The 22,500-nt window shown below is 40.9% G+C and overlaps 1 protein-coding gene across 2 annotated transcripts in view; it reads left to right on the top strand.

The window, feature by feature from the left end:
• Positions 1–10,739: 10,739 nt before the first annotated feature.
• The window catches only part of fgf13a (fibroblast growth factor 13a), a gene marked incomplete at its 5' end in the record, with an annotated part of 82,467 nt that continues 70,706 nt past the window's right edge, over positions 10,740–22,500 (top strand). For both annotated transcript variants that reach the window (XM_079228433.1, XM_079228432.1), the window contains one exon: positions 10,740–10,788. In XM_079228433.1, coding sequence (XP_079084559.1) covers positions 10,740–10,788 — 49 coding nt within the window. The remainder of the gene's footprint in view (positions 10,789–22,500) is intronic.

Raw genomic sequence — 22,500 nt, 5'->3', positions numbered from 1 at the left:
CGCTGGTATCCTGACACAAACACACACTGGACATTCGCTCCAAAGTGCAGAGCTCTGTTTAAACATCCTGTCTGAAAACACCAGTATGTCAACATCCACAAGCACTTGTTTATATGTAAACTAACAAACATTGGGGATACCAGAATACAAAAACAGAGGAATTATTTCTATTTAGTTCATAGGTGTCAAACTCACGGCCCGCCACATCATTTTATGTGGCCCGCGACAGCTTGAAAGGCATATGGTCGTCTTAAAATTAAAGTCTATGCTGCTTTACATGTACAGTCACCATAGACTACATCTCCCACAATGCATGCTGATTTTTCCATATCGGCGTTTAACTAAAGACTAGTGATTAAATTGAAAAAGATCGACAAATAATACCAAAATGTCCAAGAAGAGAAAGATTGATGCAGAGGGAAGGCCATTTAAAGAAGATGGGAAAGGGAATACATGTTTGTGCTTCAAGGAGAGACACCGGGAAGTCTTCTGTGGTAGGATGCAGTGTCGGTGATGAAGGAATACAGTTCACGTTTTGACACCAAACACGGAGCCAAGTACGCTAGTTTTAGCCTCCAAGAAAAACATAAATTGTCCAAGAATTAAAAAAGGCAGAATACATTCACAAAAGCTACAACCAAAAAGGGTGCTGCTGTGAAAGCTAGATTCATCGTGGCGGAAGAAATCGCACGAGCTTCCTAGCAGTACACGCTAGAGACATGTGAGCAGGTGTTCCCCTAGACCACATAAAGGTATGTGAGCAGGTGTGCCTGTTGTGATAACCGAGATGTTTACTTATACATACAGAGACATTTACTTATACATATTTTTACATTTATATAAATGCATGTACAATATTTTTACACTTGAATAAACAATAATTAAATGCAAAGACAGTTATTTAACAATATGTTAGGGAGTAGTTTATACAGTGTTGCAGTTTCAACCGGCCCTTTGAGGGCAACCATAATGCTGATGTGGCCCATGAAGGGTGAAAATGACTTTGACACCCCTGCTTTAGTTACAACCGGGTTGCCTATTTACATAAAGAAATCAAGCTTTAGTCAACTTTAAGCTTTACAAAACATTATAATCAACAAATGTGATTTAAAATAGACAAACATAAACATATTTTGTTGCCACCTTTGTGTTTTTTATGTATTTTATTAAGATATTGTATTTTCACAACTTTAAAAGAGAAAGAAATGTCAACACATTGAGAAAACAAAGTACTACACATCATTCTATATTTCCCCTTGTTTTCTTTAAATCCACACTTTATCTTTAAATATACATGTTGGTTTTGTTTCTAACAGTGTTTTTTTAATTACATTTTTCTATTAATGTTGCTTCTCTTTGACTGGGCATTACAGCCCTGTGTGAATTATTGTGATCTGTGCAAATATCTTGAATTGGACACAAATCTAAGTTTGATGAAATCCTTCTCTAACCCTTTCCTGTGTGATCATATGCACGTTAAACCTTTGACCACAAGATGGCGAACACACTCCTCAGTCGTTCACCATAACGCAGCAACGCAGTAACAGAGACGGGGTCATGACATCAGTGCAGAGACCGCTCTCAGTAAGAATACATGACCAAGAGTGCTGAGGAAAAGATACAAACCAAACGTATGTTTAAATAATGGTCTTATTTAACTAAAACATCTCCTATCAGAGGCAGTGAAGCCACATACTGTGTGTACACGTGGAGTACTGTGTGAGACATAGATCATTCAAGATTTTTTGAATAATTGATGTATGTATTTTACATTTGTCCCTAATTGAACTATACTAAAGCACAACATGAATGCACTCTAACAAAAGTGTGACTCAGATACATTAAGGCAGTGTAAAAGGAAGAAAATATTGATGGACACTTTTTTTTTGGTCAGTGGTCGATCAATACCCAAGATGATAATGTCGTGGTCAAAGTATGACAAGAAGCTTTTGCTGAGTCAGCGTGCCAACTCAAGCCAACTTTAACTTTGGTGGTCTGGCGTATTAGAAGCAACCCATACCTGGTTATGAAATCCCCCCAGAGGGAGTCCAAAGTCTTCTCGAGTGTTCACAACTATTGACCGGAGGCATTCATATTTCATTGAATCGTTCACAGGCTGAATAATTAATGCACTCAAGTAATTAACACTGTCTGCTCAATACAAGAGCTTCTCAATCGTTTCCAGCTTGGACGAGTGTCAGAACAAAGTAATTTAAACTATAGTCCAAAACATTTCTGTGTGTACACTCTGCACTGGCCTCGTTGAGTCATATTTCTAAATGTAAGTCTGTTGCTTTCCACGTCGTATAATAGCAGAATGGACACAGACATTAAATGGGCAGACGATAGTATGCTCAGGAGAAATTAGCAGCTATTGTTTTCACTATTATCCCTGAGGTGATGACTTTAGATGGATGTGTGGGTGCATGGCTGGATAGAAGGGAGTAAAATTGTCTGTGACTGACTATTGATTTATGAAGATCTCCCTGACATCTCTGTCTTCTCTTTTTCGTTGGCAGCACCGCACAGCTGGGGAGTTTATGTCGGCTCCAATTACATTAGTCACTGTAGTGGGGGATCGAGTCGGGGCCTTGCAGAAGATACAAACTCTTGACGCGTGCTCAGTGCTATTGATTATTACCGTGCAGTGTGTCCCGGGCTGCAGGAAACCCAGTCCTCAGTCTCTCACCAGGGATACAGTGTCATTTGCAGAGCAGCCTGTGTTTGGCTGTGGAAGAAAACTTCTTCTGTAGTTGTGAATCAGAATGTTTGCAGAGTTCAAACAACGGCAGCGTGAGAATCTGTACAACGACAACCACACAGTTGATTTATTTCTACTCAACTTGTAATATTTAAAGGCTCAATTATAATCTGAATATAAACACATTTTTCAGTTTATTTATATAGCTTCACATAATTTCTCGAGAAACTTTTATAAAGAGCAGGTCTGGACCGTACTGTTTTGCAGAGATACATTAGGAAAACTGCATTACCAAAACAAAAACAAAAATTCAACCTATTGTCATTTTCAAGTGGAAGGTTTACTGTCTGGAGTACAACGCTTTCTCCCAGAGTGACTGTTTTGTGATGATATCCTATACTATACTATAATTTTGACATTTTGATAGAATAATTTGACATCTTAATGATATTTTGTTTGACATAGTAGATTATTACATTCAAATTAAATTCTACTATGCCATTTTTTAAAGACATTTTATGACACATTAAACCTTTCTTTTTTGGGATAAATTATAATAAGACGTTTTATGACATTTTAATGGCATTCTATACAAAGACTTCTTTTGCATTTATGCCATAATATATAGTATATATTATATAGCATAAATTATATTATATAGTATAATATATATATAGTTGTATAATACATTATTACTTATTAATGGTGTTTTTAGGTCAAATTATAAAAAAATGTATATCATATATTGTTATATTTTTATCATTTTATTCTATGTCTATGTTTATTGTTATGCACCTTTCACCGAGTCAAATTCCTACGTACTTGGCCAATAAATTATTCTGAGTCTGACTATTTTTAATACATTTTTCATACTATATGATTAGTTTTTGTGAAACTTTCTATGACATATAATACCATGAATGTTTTTAGAAAGTGTCATTGTATAAGAAATGTAATTTGTTTTCACACTTTTGTTGACTTGTTCTTCATGACACATCTTTACGATGCAATCATATGACAAATAATAACTCTGAAGATGAAAGAGAACTGTAATAACTGATACTAGAAGACTGAGCCCACACTTGTTTCGCCGGGCGTTTCTCATTACAGTTCAGTCTTGCGAGCTTGTACAGTAATATCCACAGGGAGCTCCTATGATGTGAGCTGTAAAAAGAAGCACTGCGGGCATCACAGCACCGCTCCACCACCGCCTACTCTAGATAAAGTCATTGACATTAATGTGATATTTGAGAGTCTCGCTCCGTTAATTAGTACAGTCATTTCTGTAATTTGAAAACCTGATGTTTAACATCTTAACAATTGGCTTGATATTTAGCAGAAGATGGAGAGATAGAGTTTTGATTTACAGACTCACAGGATCAGTCACAGTACAAAAGGCTGTTGGAGGCATTTCAGATGAAATCCTGCCAGGAAAATGTAAAAAAGAGAGGTTATAAACGCATGAAGCATTGCTGGCAATCCCTTCCTGTACGATATGGAACATGTCCACACATCTTTTACTCGAGTATAAAGTTAAATAACTTGATTGATCAATAGAATCCATCCATCCATCCATTATCAGCCGCTTATCCGGGGTCGGGTCGCGGTGGCAGCAGGTTCAGCAGGCCGACCCAGGCTTCCTTCTCACCCGCAACACTTTCCAGCTCATTCTGGGGGATCCCGAGGCGTTCCAAGGCCAGCCGGGAGATATAATCCCTCCAGCGTGTCCTCGGTCTTCCCCGGGGTCTCCTACCAGTTGGACGTGCCTGGAAAACCTCTAATGGGAGGCGTCCAGGAGGCATCCTGACTAGATGCCCGAACCACCTCAGCTGACTCCTTTTGTCACGAAGGAGCAGCGACTCGACTCCAAGCTCCCCCCTGATGTCCGAGCTCCTTACCCTATCTCTAAGGGTGAGCCCGGCCACCCTGCGGAGGAAGCTCATTTCGGCCGCTTGTATTCGAGATCTCGTTCTTTCGGTCACGACCCAGAGTTCGTGACCATAGGTGAGGGTTGGAACATAGACCGACCAGTAAATGGAGAGCTTCGCCTTCCGGCTCAGCTCCCTCTTCACCAGGACGGACCGGTACAGCGCCTGTTTTATTGCTGCAGCCGCACCGATCCGTCTGTCGATCTCCCGCTCCACCTTACCCTCACTCGTGAACAAGACCCCGAGATACTTGAACTCCTTCGCTTGGGGTAGGCAGTTTGTCCCCACCTGGAGGGAGCAATCCACCGGTTTCCGGCAGAATCAATAGAATCATAGTACTCAAATAGAGTTTTTCAGTCCTGGTGTGATTCTATTTTAAACTTATTAAACCAGGTAAGGCCACTGGAAGTGGGTCAGTGACCCAGAAATTTGGTTTGGAAAGTTGGTTTAAAGTAGTTCATAGGTTTAGCAAAATCTGTAAATCATGGGTTTTAGTTTTCTTTAAAGTAAACACACGTTCAGGTGTGGGACAATTGAAAAAGACAATACATGATCTAGTGCTGGGTTTACATGAGTTCACTTAGCCGGACAGTAATGACCCAGAAACACAGTACTATTATGAGTTTGTCAGAAATGAGAGCTCAAGTCTACTCCTGGTTCTGTGAGCCGTGATGAGGCCGAGCTGACAGACGCTGGCGGCTTGAGGGTGTTCAGCCACCGTTAATGAAAAGTGGAGCTCCCATCCCTCCTAGTCAAAAAGTGCCCGCAAAGCTCACCGTTTTTCTGCTGAATGTCAGAAAATGACTTTTGTCTACATTTGACAGAGCTTTGCACTCTTTACATACTAAAACAGGCCTCAGTTGCTAAGTCACCTGCTAGTGGACTTATGAGGACTTGACCACCAAAGGAAAATAAAAGCTGCACCAAACACATGTAGATCATCTCTCCCACAGCTGAAATATACCAGCTCTGTGACATGAGAGATATAAAAAAGGCAATCTGAGGAGCGACCAAGTCAATTATTTGGTGTGTCATAGGGAGATGTGACATAAATACGACGTCCTGTCACACCTTTCGACCCTGACCTCTTTAGCTTTGTAATAACTTACTGACCCTATTTTGACCTGTGGAACTGAGGTCAATGCGCCTGAGCTCTTTTATGCTCGGAGATAAATGAGCAGATGCGATAGTCCTGCAAGTAGTGTTTGAGGAAATCCATCACTTTTATGTGCAAGCCCATCACACATAAACACACAGACTAAACTGCACAAACACTTGTATGGTCTTCATTTTCAATCATCTACTTTATTAATGCTGCATTTACAACAATTATTCCATATATTCATTTATGATGACAACATATATAGCATTTACTTGGTGCCCAAAATGTGACACTGACCTCTCCTGCAAAATGCTGCATAATTTTAACCTCATAACAACTTCCAAAGACCAAGTAAATTAAAGTATATATATATATATATTTATATATATATATATTTCCTTAAACTATATGTATATATATATATATATATATATATATATATATATATATATATATATATATATATATATGTAGTTTCCATTTTCACTTTACCGAGTTCATCTAAATCTGGTAAACCTGCAACTCTCTGATTAGATTGCATCTCACAAGTCGCAGTGATTCATGTAACTTTTAGCACATTTTGAGTGAGAGACAGAAGATTGTTTGTGATAAATCACGCCCACATTAAACAACATACGGACACATATTTAAACACTCCTCGACCTCCAGCTCGCTGAGTGATTGTTAGTAGCGTGACAAATAACCTGAGCTATAAAGTTCTTCCACTGGACAATGTGCACTGACATGCTGCAGTATATTGTAGGCATGTGTGGTAAGCACAGGTGAGCATTTGTGTTGTAATTAAGTTTTAGGAATGTTCAGAACAGTTATTTTTAGTTCCAAAGAAAAATCTGCCTCAAACACATTACCAATCAAGAGGTTGTGCATGCATGAAGTGTATCACTGAGGACACATTTACATGCAAGTCAATAAAAAACTCTCCACGCTTCAAAAGGTTTATGCAAACATAATGAAACCTTTGTGGAAGTTACATGAATACGCAACCAAGAGCAGGTGCCATAAAAACATTTCTCACAGTGACATGTCTCTCATAAGAATGTATTGTTTCACAAGTTGATGGTGCATTTTCTAGCAGAAATCCTGCAATCAGCAGACGAACAGAAGTGATTCAGGGTTTTTCTGTGTCATTGGTGGAGACAACCTGTGATGTGACATCAGAGGTGACACAGTGTGAGTCAGGGGTTTGTTTGTGCTGCAGGGCTTTGCTTTAAAAAGGGTGGGGGTGAATGCAACACTGTGCCCTGCTGGAAAGGGCAAAGGGGGTCACGAGCCAGGGACAAAGTGGGAACACAACCTACTGGCATGTACACGCTCTCTAACCCACGCTGTGTCTGCCTCATTCCCAACATACGTGTACATGCTGGTGAGCCAGAGCTCTACCTCATTTCAACGCTCCTCATTCGGTGAGGGAAGAAGTCACCAGCACCTTCTGGAGCCTTATGAGGATATAAACCCGCACAGCTCAGTCAGTGTCCGGCTCAATCCAGACACAATCACCACACTCAATCCAGACACTTCACTACACATTGTCATGGCCAAAAGTATTATTGTGACATCAATAGAACATTTAAAAAAAGAAGCTACGAGTCCAATATAAACGTTTGTTTATTGTGTGTTGTCTCTTTTTTTAGCGAATGAATTACACTCACAATACGAGTGGAAGGAGGAGAGGGAGCCTGGAACCATAGGCGACTGCGGCTCAGTGGTGAGCAGCGTCCTTCAAGCATCGGTGGTTCGACCCCCGGCTCCACTAGTCCATGTCGATGTTTCCTTGGGAAAAACACTTAACCCCAAATTGCTCCCATAGCTGTGCCTACGATGTATGCATGTGTGCATGAATGTTAGTTACTCCTGACTGGCAGTTGGCCTCTTAGCTCCTCCCATCAGTGTATGAATGAGTGTGAATAATGGCAAGTGATAAAGCGCTTTGAGTGGTCAGAAGACTAGAAGAGCCCCATATGAAAGAATGATTTAAGAGATGCTAGTTTATTCATAAAATATTATCGTGTGAATTATTAACATGGTATCAATATTTAATTTCTTACAATATCACGGTTATTGTAAATACTGGTAAATTGTGAAACTATATACTGTATACTATATAGTATGCCATATACATGTCATTGTATACTCATTTCAGCAACAACTTGCATATAATGATGAAAAGCAGACATTTGAGAATGAAAATGTTCTTTGAGTCATCGCTCATTTAATGCATGTATAAAAATAATGTTTAAGCACTATCATAAATAATGACCGTTAGTCGAGCACTATAAACGGAGGGGACTGAAAGCAGTTAGGTGAGCCTGTTCTTGGGCATTACATTATGATTTAATAACAATAAAGAGGCACATGGACAAGGACTCAGCTGTCTCCATATAGAAGGATTATGGCAATAACCACCAGGACAAGTACAAATTATATAAGGTATAATTCATGTCAAGGGCCATATAGACATGAATGCAAAGAAGAGGTGAACTACTCGTTTAGATACGACCAGAGTTTGACAGGCTATAAGAAATAACGATAAAATTATACGTACATACAGTACAATATCATACACCATGTTGTGAACTTTTAATAACCAGGCTAATAACCAGATCATGTTATGCCTTCAAGGCACAATGTTAATAGCCTACTGCTTACAGTATGACGGAAACAGTCCCAATGCAACAATAGAAAAATATGCATATATTACAATTACTTTATTTGAGTTAAAGGTGCAATGATTTGACCATTTAAGGCTGAGCCACTCGTTGAAACAGGCGGCACAGGCCACAGTGTGATCTCAGGAAGATTTGAGCCTGTGGAGAAAGTTTTAAAGGAGTCCTGTTTCCTCTAAAAATAGCATCTATATAGACCTAGTGACCCTCAACCTGCAGGTCTTTTTCCTCTGCTGCCACTGAGAGTGAACAGACCTGCAGGGTCAAGAGATGTGACATAAAACCTGCAAAAATCGTACTGGGATTGGACCGGGACTTCTGATATTTACACTCAGAATTGTAATTATTATTATACTATTGAGTCTGTAAGTGCATTCGAAGGCTTCAAAACCATTTGGATTTTTGACTTTAAGCTTTACTCACTCACCATCTGGAACTGAATAGTTTAACACAAGTTCAAGTGAAGGATGCAGGTTATGCCTTAATGCTTCATATTTACAGATTTTAAAGGTAAGAACCACACACTTTCAAATTAAATACATATTGTCAGCTTGCTGAAAATAGCTTTCATAATTATTACTAAAACTGTGTACATGACAACACTAATCTTTAGGGGCAGTTATCACAAAACCTGGGCAAATAAAACCCAAACTTTTTGCAGGGCAAGAAACCACAAGAGGGAAAATTAGTTTAAAAAATGAGTTCATGACAAAAGAGAACTAATTGTTGCAGGAGGATCTGATGTGCTGCCTCTTAACGTTATGGAATACAAAGTCCTGACTTTTCTTTTCTTTGAACAAGCAAAGTAGATTCTTCTATGCTGTGGTCTCATGTTCTTGGGCAAAGTGGATTTACTTTGAAAACAAGCTAATTATGTCATTGTCATATATAGTGTTTTCTAATCATTTGAATAGGTTTTTAGAGACAAATGGCTCAATATTATGTTTATGAGATGAATATTGTGAAGGTGGACATTGCGACTTCCAGCACCTTTGAGTGTACAGTTCCACCCAAACTGAACTAAGGTGTCATTTTCACAACATGTTGTATCTTTATCTAGCTGCAGTGATTTAAGTTACCTTGTTTTGCACTGATAGTATTAGTCTCACTATGACACAAATACCTTAAACAGTACTGAACAGCACATGATTGTCACAGGCAGGCCCTGTGGAGATATTTTACTAGAATATTTCTATGTTCTAATATATAACAAACCACAAAATGAATTAAACCTCAGCCTTAGTTTTCTGTAATTTTCAACCTCCAGCGAGCGGTTTGACGCAAATGTCATTATTTCATAAGTGAAAGAAGAGCCGCTCAGACCGAGAGGTGCATGCGCACGCTGTGTGTGAATGAGATGACGCATAGCTCTGATTGAGAGCAACAGCAAGATGGTGTGCACCATGCAGCCCAACCTCCTGCTTTAATTCCTCGCCGCATCCACAACACAGCTCGCGCACACCGACCGTCCGCACGCGCACACGAGCGGAGCTCGTCTTCCTCTCGGCGGCGCAACTGAAGTCAAAGAAGCAAATGTCCACGGTGTGAATTGGCGCTGTGACGGCGGGAGCGCGCTCTCACGTTGGGTATCCTGTTGATTCTGCCTTCCGCGCGTTTAGAGGAGCAGAGCTCATCAGTAGGAAGACAACCTGGTCGCTCCAGCTGACACATCTCCCCCAGAGGTTTGCTTTCTCATAGGACGGCTCAGTGTTTTGACCTCTATTTTTTTCTTATTCTTTCTTTTCAACGTTGATTCAAGACCTCTGGGGAAAAAAAAAAAAAAAAATTAACAACAACAACCTGCGCCTCATTTCTCGGCTTTTTTGCTCTTCTCCTTTGTCACAGTACAGCAGGTCGTGCTTTTTCTATGCAACATAATTGGATTCGTGGTGGGAGCATTTCCTTTCATCAATGTGCATTGATGTAGCAGAAAACGTGGAGGAGATAAGGTAGGTTAAAGACACCACGGGGAGGCTCGTGTTGAGATGCACACAGTCAGCATCCTCTTCTTTGTGTTTATTGAAACCATCTGGGCTCTTCTGTCGTGCCACACTGTTTAGAGATCACCAATAGTTGGATGTTAACCCTGATATCCAATTCTCCAACAGCACCTTGCTTCTGGAGTGGACCCCACGGTCCATTGTCTCGGTCTAAACGCTGTTATTGTGTCATGAAGGGAACATTTCTGATGACTCTTTCTCTCCTTGCAGAACCCTTATCTCAGCACCTGGAACCTGTGGTGAGGATTTCATTGAGGACAGTCGGCAATTAAAAGGATTTCGATTCTTGTCTAAATCGGGAATTACACATCCAAACTGGGATCTATGAGCGGAAAAGTGGCGAAGCCTAAAGAAGACAAGGATGCTTCCAAGGGTAAGAGGCGAGCCCCCGCGCACAGCCTGCTCTGCCCCTAAATCACAGGTTTTAACGCGACCGCGTGCACACACTCATCCCGTCCACGGCGCTCAAAGCACCCTTTGAGCTCAGGCTGAACGCAATAGCAGCCGCTGGATGGTGAGCCATTTCCAGCACGGTGCGTGTTGCTGTCTGAGATCCAAGCAGTCGCTGCCACAGGCCTAACGAGCTGCACGACGTGCTGGTTTCAGATCACACGCTTCACTCGCATTGACTTGGTGATCGACAGAGACAACCAGGCAAAGCGAAGATCCAATAGGTTGCAGACCAGTGGGCTCCAGTGTCACACGAGGTTGAGAATAAGAGTGATCACGTTATATGGCATCAAAAGTAAACATTAGGCTGTAACGCGGACACGATGACAGCGATATCTCATTGTGTCTCTGGCACCCCGTGGAAACGTCCCTTTGTGTTTCTCGCTCGCACCTCATCCGCATACGGATGCGCACATTTATCGTCACAGCTGCACACTCGTGGAGCGCGGAGCCTTTTCGGTCTCGCAGCCCGAGTTAATGACCTATTGCGTGAGAAAAATCAGCAGGTCCTTCACCTCTCTGTCAATAAAGAGGTAAACTGCCTGGCCATTGCCATGGACACGGACCGGAGACAGGGTTGCCTGAGAAACCTGGCGGCGGGATTACCCGCTCCATCTGCTCCGGGGACGTGCACGGCACTTTACGCACCGGCACACACATTAGAGCTCCATTGTCTTGGTGCTACATTTTCTAAATTACAAAAACAAAAACAAATCAATGAAGTAATCACATGGTGGTTAACAATGGCGTAGTTTTATTGCGTCAACAAATGTATTTCCAGATTAGATTGTAGTCCTTTGTCTTTATATCATTTCTTGGAACCAGCATTTATGACTTCCTATATATATTTCTATGGTCTATGAATAAACCAGAGTGTAATATAATAACAACATGCACTACACTTTGGCAGCTTGCCCGTTGAACCCTTCCTGTTTATTAACAATTAAATTGGATCCCCTTGTTGCCAGGTTGGCGCTCTGTTTAAGGCTCACAACAAATCAATAACTCTAATTGGCTTATTTGGGCAGCACCTCTTCAAGTGATGACGTGGCAGGTTATGTTACTATAAATACATATAGTAATGGTGGCACTAAAGTAACCCAATGAAACTTTCTTTTAGTTGCTCTTTGTCATTTTTCGAAGCATGTGAGTTATTATCCTCTAGCAGTATAGCAGCTCAGGGGCCAATAAACACAGGACCTAAATAAAAAAATTTTTTTAGCTATGTATATCATACATTACATAATGAGCCCTACTTTGATGCATACATTTTTTATGTTAATGATGATGCATCAAATCAAGAAGAACCCCCCCTCCATCAAACTTTAAAATTTTAGAGATTACAACAATTATTTCATCTCTTCTATCCTGATCATTTTGAAAAACATTTACCTGCCATGGGACCGCAGCATATAATAGCTTTGTTGAATTTGTGATTCATGCTTTTTGAGCGTGGTAACAAAACTAACTTATGAAGATACAATTAAAACAAACCACACACCAGTTACAGGATAGAGATAGCCTGGCATGAGCTGACAATACAGTGGGCAAAATATGCTCAAAATAATTGATTTCAAGATTAACCTCCACGGCACCCTTTGCTCTCATCTCCCGCTGGAAATCAATGTGTGAATTGCTGACTCACTTAAACCCGAGGGCAGCACCGTCTCAAAACTCTCAGATGAGATCAAAAAAAGAAAAAACATCCTTCACCTCAAACAAGAAGGCTCAACAAAGTGTGCTCTAGTTTTATTTTTACACGGCAGAAAGCCAAAGCTGCCTTCCTAAAAAAACAAAACTGCAGTTCATTATCTGCATCACTGAGAGGGTCACTTTGTGCCAGCTGTCCTCCATCAGAGCCTTGCATGGCACAAGAGCAGGGAATTGCATGGGGGGAGGCGGGGATCAGTACCGACGCTGCCAACGTTGGCAACCACCTGCCCCACAAATTATTTTAGGGAAACAGTCCATTAAAGCCGGAACCACCTGCCATCTCCACAGCCTTTTTTTCTGCAAGCTGTTAGCGGGAGCTTCTGACTGCCCTCCGTATTCAGAACTAAAGTGAAACCCCGCATTTCGTCTCATCACCCGCAGAATATCTCTGCTATCTCTGCTAATGTGACCAGACTGCTAAAATGACATATGAATGTAATCATTATTATTATGGGCTTTGTGTCTACTATGACACAAAGCTAATTCAGTTTCAGTTAACCCATATCAAGCTCTCTGAACATGTTCACCCGACTAAAGCTGATTACTGATTCAACATAATCCCTGTAGATCTAGGAAATTGAGTGATGGTTTAGAAACCCCCAAAGGTTATTTGCCACAATAATTTATTGATAAAAGTTGATTGAGTCAAGCTGAATATAAATTGAATAGATGCAAGGAAAAAAAAAAAGAGTTATTTCTACCCAAATAACATTATATACTGAATTAATATATGTTTTCTCTGGTGATCCCAGTTGTAATCATGTAAATCATGTGCCATTACAACTATTCAGCTTTGTGACAGCAATGTGCTCTTCTGTCCTCTGCGGTTCAGTCAGAAAGGTCAAAGTTCACCCTGTACAGTATGTGAGAAACAGAACGTATATATGCAGAGACATAGTGAGACATGGTGGGGTGTGTAGCGGAGCTTCAATAGCAACACCAGTCAATCATGTTGTGTTCGTTGCCCCCTGTCCTTGTGAAGCTAAGCTGTGCAGACAAAGTGATGTGTCAAAGTGGGACATACAAACTCTCAGCTGTACAATTTCCAGAGCCTGAAACTCAGCTAGACACACTCTTGTTCAACCACAGCGCTGCACTGATGCACTGTGCATTTAATATGCAGACATTTCTCCTCTGCTTTCCCTCATGCCATTAATATAATCTCATCCAATAGTCACCATCACTTCTTACATGTTCAGTTGAGGAGAGCCAACACATGTAGTTATATGATCACTTTTCCTGTATCCATTTCTTGCAGACAGTTCATAAATATCACATTCACGCGAGCAAATAACTTTGACTGTGCTGCGCTTCTGTCGCTCTCCTCCACTTCATCACGGTGCCGTGCCATTGATAGACTCCACTTTTGGGTGCGCGTGTCGACCAGTGGATTCATGACCGCCTTAAATTGCAGGTCAGAGCCGAGCGGAAGGCATAAGTCTTGCATATTTGCAGGAAGATTAATTCAGCGCGAGGCCAGCCACAGAACTGAATCAATAGATACCCAGAGAGGAGTTCAGAGCTGCTTCATTAATCACAATGCAGGCAGCTCAATCCTCCACAACACTGACACCTGCTCTAATCTTATCGGCAAAACCACACTGCCATCTATAGTGTCGTTTCGATCTGGTGGCTGGATCTCAGAGAAGCCTCTTTGAATAGCATGCGGTGGCAAAGGGGGACTTGCTTTGTTTAATTATGACATCATTTCATATGGTGTCAATATCGGCACCGTCCGCTTTAGTCGTCATCTCACTCTGAATGTTTGAACGATACCTGCAGTGACAGAAAGAGCACATGCACAAGTGATGTGCTGGAATTTGAGTTAAGCAGAAGTGAAGTTACTGGTGAGAATATATTCTATATATGTGTATTGAAATGTAAGTATGCACCCTACAGAGCATACCTTGACAGGTTACATCAGTCACACTGGTGTGTGAGCTCAACTGCTAATGTAAGGGGGTTCCTCAAATTCTAATCCCAGGATTTGGAAAATGATCCCAAATAAATATTGAACTCAGCAAGCTCATGGGATTTTCAGATATTTGACAGGGTCAGCTTAAAATAATGTTTTTTTTTTCTCTAAGATACTATTACAAAATTCATTTCAGGCTTTTTTCATTTATATCCTTCTTAGTGACTGTACAATCTAAACAGTGAACCTTTTGGACGACCACTCAAAGACTGTCTTTACATATCACTATTTTACCGATGCAAAATATATGGGAGTACAACTAAAACAATGGCATGTTCTCTTTCTCTTTAGGTGTAGACTTGACTCAGTAAACAGCTTAAAAAAAGAATGCAAATCCCCCGAAAACACTTCAAAAAGTACCAATCAATAAAAAGTTAAAGGACTTATATAAAAGTCATTTGAATTTGTGAGGACATGTTCTGGAAGTATTTGTGGTCTCAGGGTGGTGGAGTTGTTGCACGTCAGATGCTTTCCTGATACTGACGCAGATCCGGCTACATTGCCCAGAGGAAACGGGTTCGCCTCGCGTCAGAGATCTGCCACTTTACATCGCTGGCTTGGACGCTGATCGCTGTTTGGGAATGAGAACCCCTCCCTTCAATTCCTCACGTCAGTTTAGGTTTCTGACTGTGACTGGTGCATTGGTTTCTGGTTCTCGATCTGTTGTGTTGTCTGGGATTTTGTACAATTTGTTCCTTTGAAAAGAAAGTGGAGTTCTCCTCAGTTTGTCAGCCACATCATTGGAGTTGGTTACGTCAAAGTTTGAGGTCAGTTACTGTTCCATTAGCGGTGGGATACGTCTGCTAAAATGTCCAGCAAAACACATTTTGCATCCTATTCAATTCCCTTGACTTTTAAATGGAATCATGCTCTGTTTTACGTCATCACTGCCAGAAGTGTTCTGTCCTTAAAATCGCTAAATACCTGACTGTTCTGGTGCATTAGTCAGCTTGCTGCTGGTAATCCACAGAGCTGCATGTCTGCTGAGGTGAGCCGTCCTCTCAGGGCCAACTGGGACATGCCAGCGTCTGGTTTTAATTTGCCAGGCCACAGGACCAGTGAAAACATGTCACTGGTTCTCTGCTTTTTCTCTTCCTCCGTCATTGTTGTTCTGTATCATCTTTTTTTATTTTTGTCATTTCTTGACGTGGTAATTCTCCTCTTGATAGACATTAAGTTGCTCATGTCATCTGGCTTCCTCTCTAAATATTGTCACTCAGAGGGACTAAAGGGTTATAATCCTTGTTCACAAAATGGCCATGACTGTTAAAACATCTGGCTCTCTGCTGAATCTCACTGCTCTTTTGCAAACACAGAAATAAATAAATAAAAAACTGATGCCCAAAACATTAAGAAAAAGAAGAAATATTGTATGCAATGTGCATTCTTTCAACAATAAGTTTCATAGAACTAATGTGAAGTTTTCAGCGTTGAAGTGGATTTTATTGCAGCTAAATACGGACATGGCATTGTAAGAACATACATTTATTTCTCCAGGCTTCAGATTTTTCTGTGGCCCACTGAACATTGCTCACGATGATCATTTCTACACTTGCTTTCTTTTATTTAAATAATGGTGCACTCTGCACTCTGAAACATAGGTGTGGTATTAACCAATACCTGTGGATTTTGGATTACTGCAATTTTACTTTCAGAAATGCACTCCATGCTAGTTAATCCCTAAAGATAATCCCCCATAATTGTGGTTATGTGTGTCAAACTGCCCTGAAACCGCTAAATTATGCCTCTCCACAGGGCCAAAACACTGAAATATTTAGGAGTGGGATCACTGTTTTTCGTTGCATATTCAAAAACATGTCACAAAAGACTTTATGGGACCGGCTAACTCTTTCCTAAATTTGCGAATTCCTGAAAGCCATGTTGAGGTTAGCAGTCTTCATCTGGTGCAGTGAGAGAGAAGCAGAGCCATGGCAGTTTTTTCAAAGGATTATCCACCAAATTGGACAAAGATGTCATCAGCAGAAAATTGTCTTTAAGTGTATTGTTAGCTGGTCTAGTTTCCACTGCTTCTCTAAATGAGAGCACACTTTAGTGTCATTGTCTAGTTTCCTTTCTTACACTCATCGTATTAAAGGAGACGACAAACAGCAAACTGAATCAATTCCTCCACGTATAATAATATCTTTGCCAAGCGTGTGACAATCCAACTCTGAGTACTAATGGGCTCACCACAGATCAAATGTTTTTAGCTCATCTGAGATGAGGGAAAGAGCTCATCTGTTCAACTGAGCATGTGGCAGCACTGACTCGTTTGTCTGTAAGCCTTCACACCACCCTGAGCTCACTTTCACATTGTGTACAGTATGCACCACATGCATTTCTACAGAAGCTCAACACCAAAAGTGTCTTCACCTCCAAACTGGATGAGGCATTTACTGAAGGTGGTGATGTCAGTCCTTCAAGAACATTTGATAATGTTCCCTTCTGAGTAGAATACAAATGTTTTGCAAAACAAATTTCAAAAACATAGAAAAGCCACCCAAACTTATAGTGTAAGTTTTCCATGAACAGTGAATACCACTACAACAGAGAGCCGTTTGATTTTTTTAGGACACAAAGAGGTCAGAGAAGCATTTATACTATTCCAAGGTCACTGCATCAACCAAAACAACCTGAAAAGAACCTGGTGGGACTGAAGCCCCCTAGTGCTGACTTAAAGACTGAAGAGACGGGGGCTTTCTGGTCAGAGCGTCACTGGTGAAGTCAGGGTCTCAAAACCATGCAGTGTACAAAGGTTTGTAGTCTGCTGGATTCTATATTTTAAATCTTGCTCAGGATTAATAGTTGTTCTGGACATGGGCTTATTAAAGTTGGTGAAAACTATGAAGTGGATTAATGCGAGGTAAGAAAGGGAGGCGCTAACTGGGGGTAATAAGCAGGAGCTACATGCTGGAACCGAGCAGGATGGGAGACTCTCTCACTGGCCAGCAGGCCACTGCTGATGGTGAGAGCGAATGATTGCCTCTGGTTTGGGCAGAATGCAGATTAGTGATTGGCAGTCTCTTAACTTTTGAGCAAAGCTGGAGTCTCTGTAGCGATGATTCACCAGGAAGACAGCAGAAAAGCAAACCACCATCTCCTCTGCACACATGCAGAGAATAGTTAATAGGATTACCCGCGTCTTGCTCTTCCCCAATCCTGCAGCTCATTTCCCAAGCAAGTTGGAAACAGGGCCTCACATCAGCTTGCATCAGCGTTCCACCTCAGCAGGTCTCACTGCCTATGAGTGTGGAACGCAAGGAGGAAGTCCTGAGCTGACCTGATGCAGGTATTTTTTAAGAGGCTGGTAGTGGCTTTATGAACCCTGATCCGACGGCACTCTGGGTATGCCAAGTTTAAAAAATGTGTACAACGTTGCTTCTTAAAACCCCTGGAAACTGTTCCTTAATGCACAGACTTGTGTGTGAGTGAGGTGTGAGCAGTTTCAGCTCATGATATCCATACTGACAGTGAGGACGGCGCAGAGCTGGATCAGGTTTAAAGATGTAGTCGTTTTGCATTTATCTTAACGGCATTGTATCTCTAAAATGCTGCTGTTGGCTGAAAACTGGATTAGAATTTGGGTATTTTGTTGAGGTAGAAGATATTTATTATAGAAACTGTTCAAGGAAAGCTGTGATGCAGAGCTATTCAGTTGTTACTGTATATTCTCCATTAACTGGAATGGCTAAGACTCATTATCAGCACTTCTGGATACATTCATTTTGGCAATTGTAGACAGCAGTTGTATAATTGCAGCCACACCTGTAAACTATATTCATATACAACTATTCTGTATTATAAATCAGGTTACATATCGACCAGAAATGTGAGGCAAAAGCCCTCCGAGGCAAACTTGTATTATAAATAAACTGAATTGAATTGAGGGAAGTGTGATGTTTTAGTATTTTAATTGTCTAACCTTTAACGAGTGGTTTTAGTTGTCAAAATCAACCTTACCATCATGTAAACAATGCAGAAATATCCAATAGAAAAATCATTGCAGTGAACATTTGAAGCAACACCAAGTTTTCCCCAAAATGTTGCTAATGTGAAATAGTTACATGAAAGTAATTTGTAAAGGAGATAGGTATAGTGTTGTTGACTTGGCTCGATGAGACGATGTAGTTTTGAAGCAATTTGAGCTGTTGCCCATTAATAAAGGTCTTGACTGACCCCCCTCTTACCTCCACCCAGCTTTGTGCATTCTAGAGGTTAATACTATTGACCATATTGATCTCGAGGTTACTCGCTCAAAATAGCTCTTTCATTAGAATGAAGGCACGGACACAGTCTCTAGAGGGAAGGCCGAGGATACAGGAAATAAGAGCGCGTTTGTTCAGACTTCCAGGTGTCTTCACTCACGGGTAGAGGGGTCAGCACGAGCTGAACATAGGTGTGGATAACATCTCCAATGACGATACACATAAGACAGCTGAAAGACTAATATGAATATTACATAGATGCTGAGAAGGGGACAAAATAAATAGCTGCACCTACTTTAAGGTCATATAATGTATGCTTAGTGTATAGATTCACATCTCTGGGCCATGTTTAATGTCTGGAATGAGCGAGGCACTTAGCGTTGGCTTCTCTTGAGCTGGAGCTTGAAAGATGATATATAGCAGAAAGCCATTAGTACCACTCCTCAGAGAAAGCTCATTCATTCAACATTGGGAAGGACAGAAGAAGGAAGGTTAATACATTCGGAGCAAAAATATTCAACAGGGAGAAGAGGATAAAAGAAATTCAGATAAAAATGTCAGTTGGCAAAAATCACAGGGTATGAAGTAGTAAATGGCAACGTCTCAAATTAAATGTGGTTGTGTGCCTTTATATGTGTTTGAGTGTTCATTTCAGTAATATTTTAATACTCAGTGAGTGGTAATGATGACGCAAGTGTTAAGAGTGAGGGGCCTTCTGTTTCGAGGATGTGAGAAATAATAGAGAATAAAGACATTGTTGAGACGACTGCTAATTATAGTAACGATACTTCACTGGTCCCTGAAGCCAGTTTTACACAGTCTGGAGCAGTGAACATCACGGCTGCGCCTGCCTCCTTCTCATCAGGGAGATATCATTTGCATAATGAGACGCTGCCACGGCAACAAAGCCCCAATACGCACGGGAGTCGTCAGTCATGGGGGGTGGATACCGAGGGGCCTTCCTAACATGCGCACTTGATGCGCTGGAGGCTGCAGTGAACGCCGTTGTGTGCACACACATGCACATGCACTCGCGCACACACATGCACTCGCGCACACACATGCACTCGCGCACGCACATGCACTCGCGCACACACATGCACTCGCGCACGCACATGCACTCGCGCACACACACGCACGCGCACACACACTCGCTCTGAGCCCGAGAGAAAGAGTCCATGTGGAGAGACACACCCGATTAAAAATAAAGGGTGGGAAGGCACCTGTAAATGGGCAGTCCACTGGGTGCTGTCGGTGTGTTGTTAACATGTGATTTGGTGTCTTGAGCTTGTTGGTGTGTTTTTGATACCTGATGTGTATGAGGACAGCACATGGTCACTAGTGGTTTTCTGTCAATTTACTCTGTTATTGTATTAGTCCTACTTGTTTACTGAGCCTTACACCTTTAAATATCAACTGTGGACTGTTCTGTTGGTCCAGATGCTTTTTACGAGATCAACCCATTTCATTTATTTATTTTGTGGACACACCTTTCCCTGACCTTTCTCACAATCTACGTTTACATCAATATTTAGGCTACTTTTTCCATGATGTTTGTGTGGAGAAACCAACAGCAATGGTAGCAGTGGCAATCAAACGTTTATTCAAAATGAGAAAAAAAAGAGATAATTGTCTTGTAGCTCCATTGATGTTTCCGTCAGTATGAAATTGGTATTTCTGCCAACCAAAACATTAAAATAATATTAATATATTAAATAATAGTAATATTCATCCTTTATATTTCAGATTGATACAAAGCAATTACATTATTAAACACAACACTTGCAACCAGATATAGCGTATATATGGATACAGTACGTCAGCCGGTACTTGTATGTGATTAAAAACATGAGCAGAACAGAAAGTGGACCGAATGACAAACGACATATCACAAACTGTTTATCTCCCAAATAATGTAGACAAAGGGGAAATCAATAGAACACCGACTGTTCTATTGATTCCCTCAGGAGACGGAGACTTTCAGCACCTTCAGTGCTGTAGTTCCACAACAACCTCACCAGCTAGACTGCAGTGAGATTTCAGTTTCCCACCTGACAAACTTCTTTTTGTTTTGTCAGATGTCATCGGAGATTCTCTGTAGTGAATGATCACATCATTGTCAAAGTAATTAGAGGAGACAAGTCTCTGCCTACACTGCAGAACAGAGAGAGAGAGAGAGAGAGAGAGAGAGAGAGGCAAAGGGACGAAGAGAGGCAATGAGGGAGCGATGGCAGTCAGTGATCTAACAGTAATCCATAACAGCAGAGCTGGCTACCATAAAGAAGATGAACAGTGCTGTAGGCGAGATGAAAAGGTTACACGCAATAATGACAAAACGCCTCAGCTTTGCTTAAAGGTTACAGTGGAACATTTAAATAGGGACTATGTTAAATCGTCTGATTTGAAAAAAACCTTGTACAGTAACCGTTGCAGTTTAATTTCTGATTCCAGTTTGATTCAATGCCACTCTTCAGCAAGTCGTCTTTGTCATTTCAAATGAGCAGATGCGTTCAGGACACCATACAGGTCTAAATAAAGTGCTGCTTAGTGCGCTACAGTTGTAGCAATCCTTGGATTTCTATCGTCCTCACACAACAACACAACGCTTTAAATCTTTTTTTTTATTTCAATCTTCATTGTACTATTTATAGCACAAAGACCTTTTTGTCACAGCAACCTTCAGTACATGTGTGGCAGTGAAGGAAATAGACTGCAAAACCCAACCAGCAGAGTCTGATATGGCTCTTGTTTTCACATGATGTCATGTTTATAAATGTGTGTGTGTGTGTGTGTGTGTGTGTGTGTGTTTTCTCTATGGCCTACCAGTGCGTTCTCAGGATTCTGCATTGCTGTCTTCGTACTTGGCTGTACTCTGTAGATCAGAATGGAAGGCATCTGGTGTTTGTTTATAGCCCAGATTTCTTTCTGTGTGCTGTGCTGCACGTGTGGATCTTTATACAGTCGGTGTGTATCATCCTGACTGTGTATGTTTGTGGTACAAAAGGAACAATCAGTCCAGTGATCAATTAGTCCACTGACAAAAATAATGTCACCAAAAATGAATATGGTGTAATTTTACCAGCACTTAAATTGTAACATTCACACTGGAGAATGAATACTTTATGAAATGTGAACTGTACTCATGCATTTCTACAAGAATAATAATATATGTATATATTTCACTTTGGCTCTAGACACCAGGCGTTGAGATGATCAGCCTTCTAAAAATATCAACCCAGCCAACATCCTTACTTCTACATAGCCATGCTGCTCAAACTGTTTCATGGGCGCTTTTTTTTATTACGTATTGTGTGAACTGTGTCTCCTCAGAAGCTGTATTTGGACACTGTGGGCACTTTTGGTGGGATGAACAGAATGTGTTGTTAACACTGTGTGGAGGCAGTCCTCACACTTGCTCTAAAAATCAGTCACCAAACCGGTTAAAATAAATACTTGCATGGTTCCTTCGAAAAAGAAAAATAATAAAAATATTTTTTTTCATTGCACTTTGTTTATTGTGTATTTAATTTGAACCACTGACGGTTTGAGAGCTTTATAACAAACTCCATCCTCTACTCATCCCCCCTCATGTAGTGCATCAACAAAGCAGAGGCTGTACTTTGAATATGATACAATATATGATTTGTTAAAATTCACACATTCATTCATACATTCTGAGGGATGATATGTTTGACTAACATCGAGCAGCGACCAATTCTGGAGATTCAGTACATGTTGAAGC

The sequence above is a fragment of the Taurulus bubalis genome (assembly GCF_910589615.1).
Source record: "Taurulus bubalis genome assembly, chromosome: 13".
In the NCBI taxonomy this organism is placed as follows: Eukaryota; Metazoa; Chordata; class Actinopteri; order Perciformes; family Cottidae; genus Taurulus; species Taurulus bubalis.
This window is presented reverse-complemented; position numbering and strand designations above follow the sequence as displayed.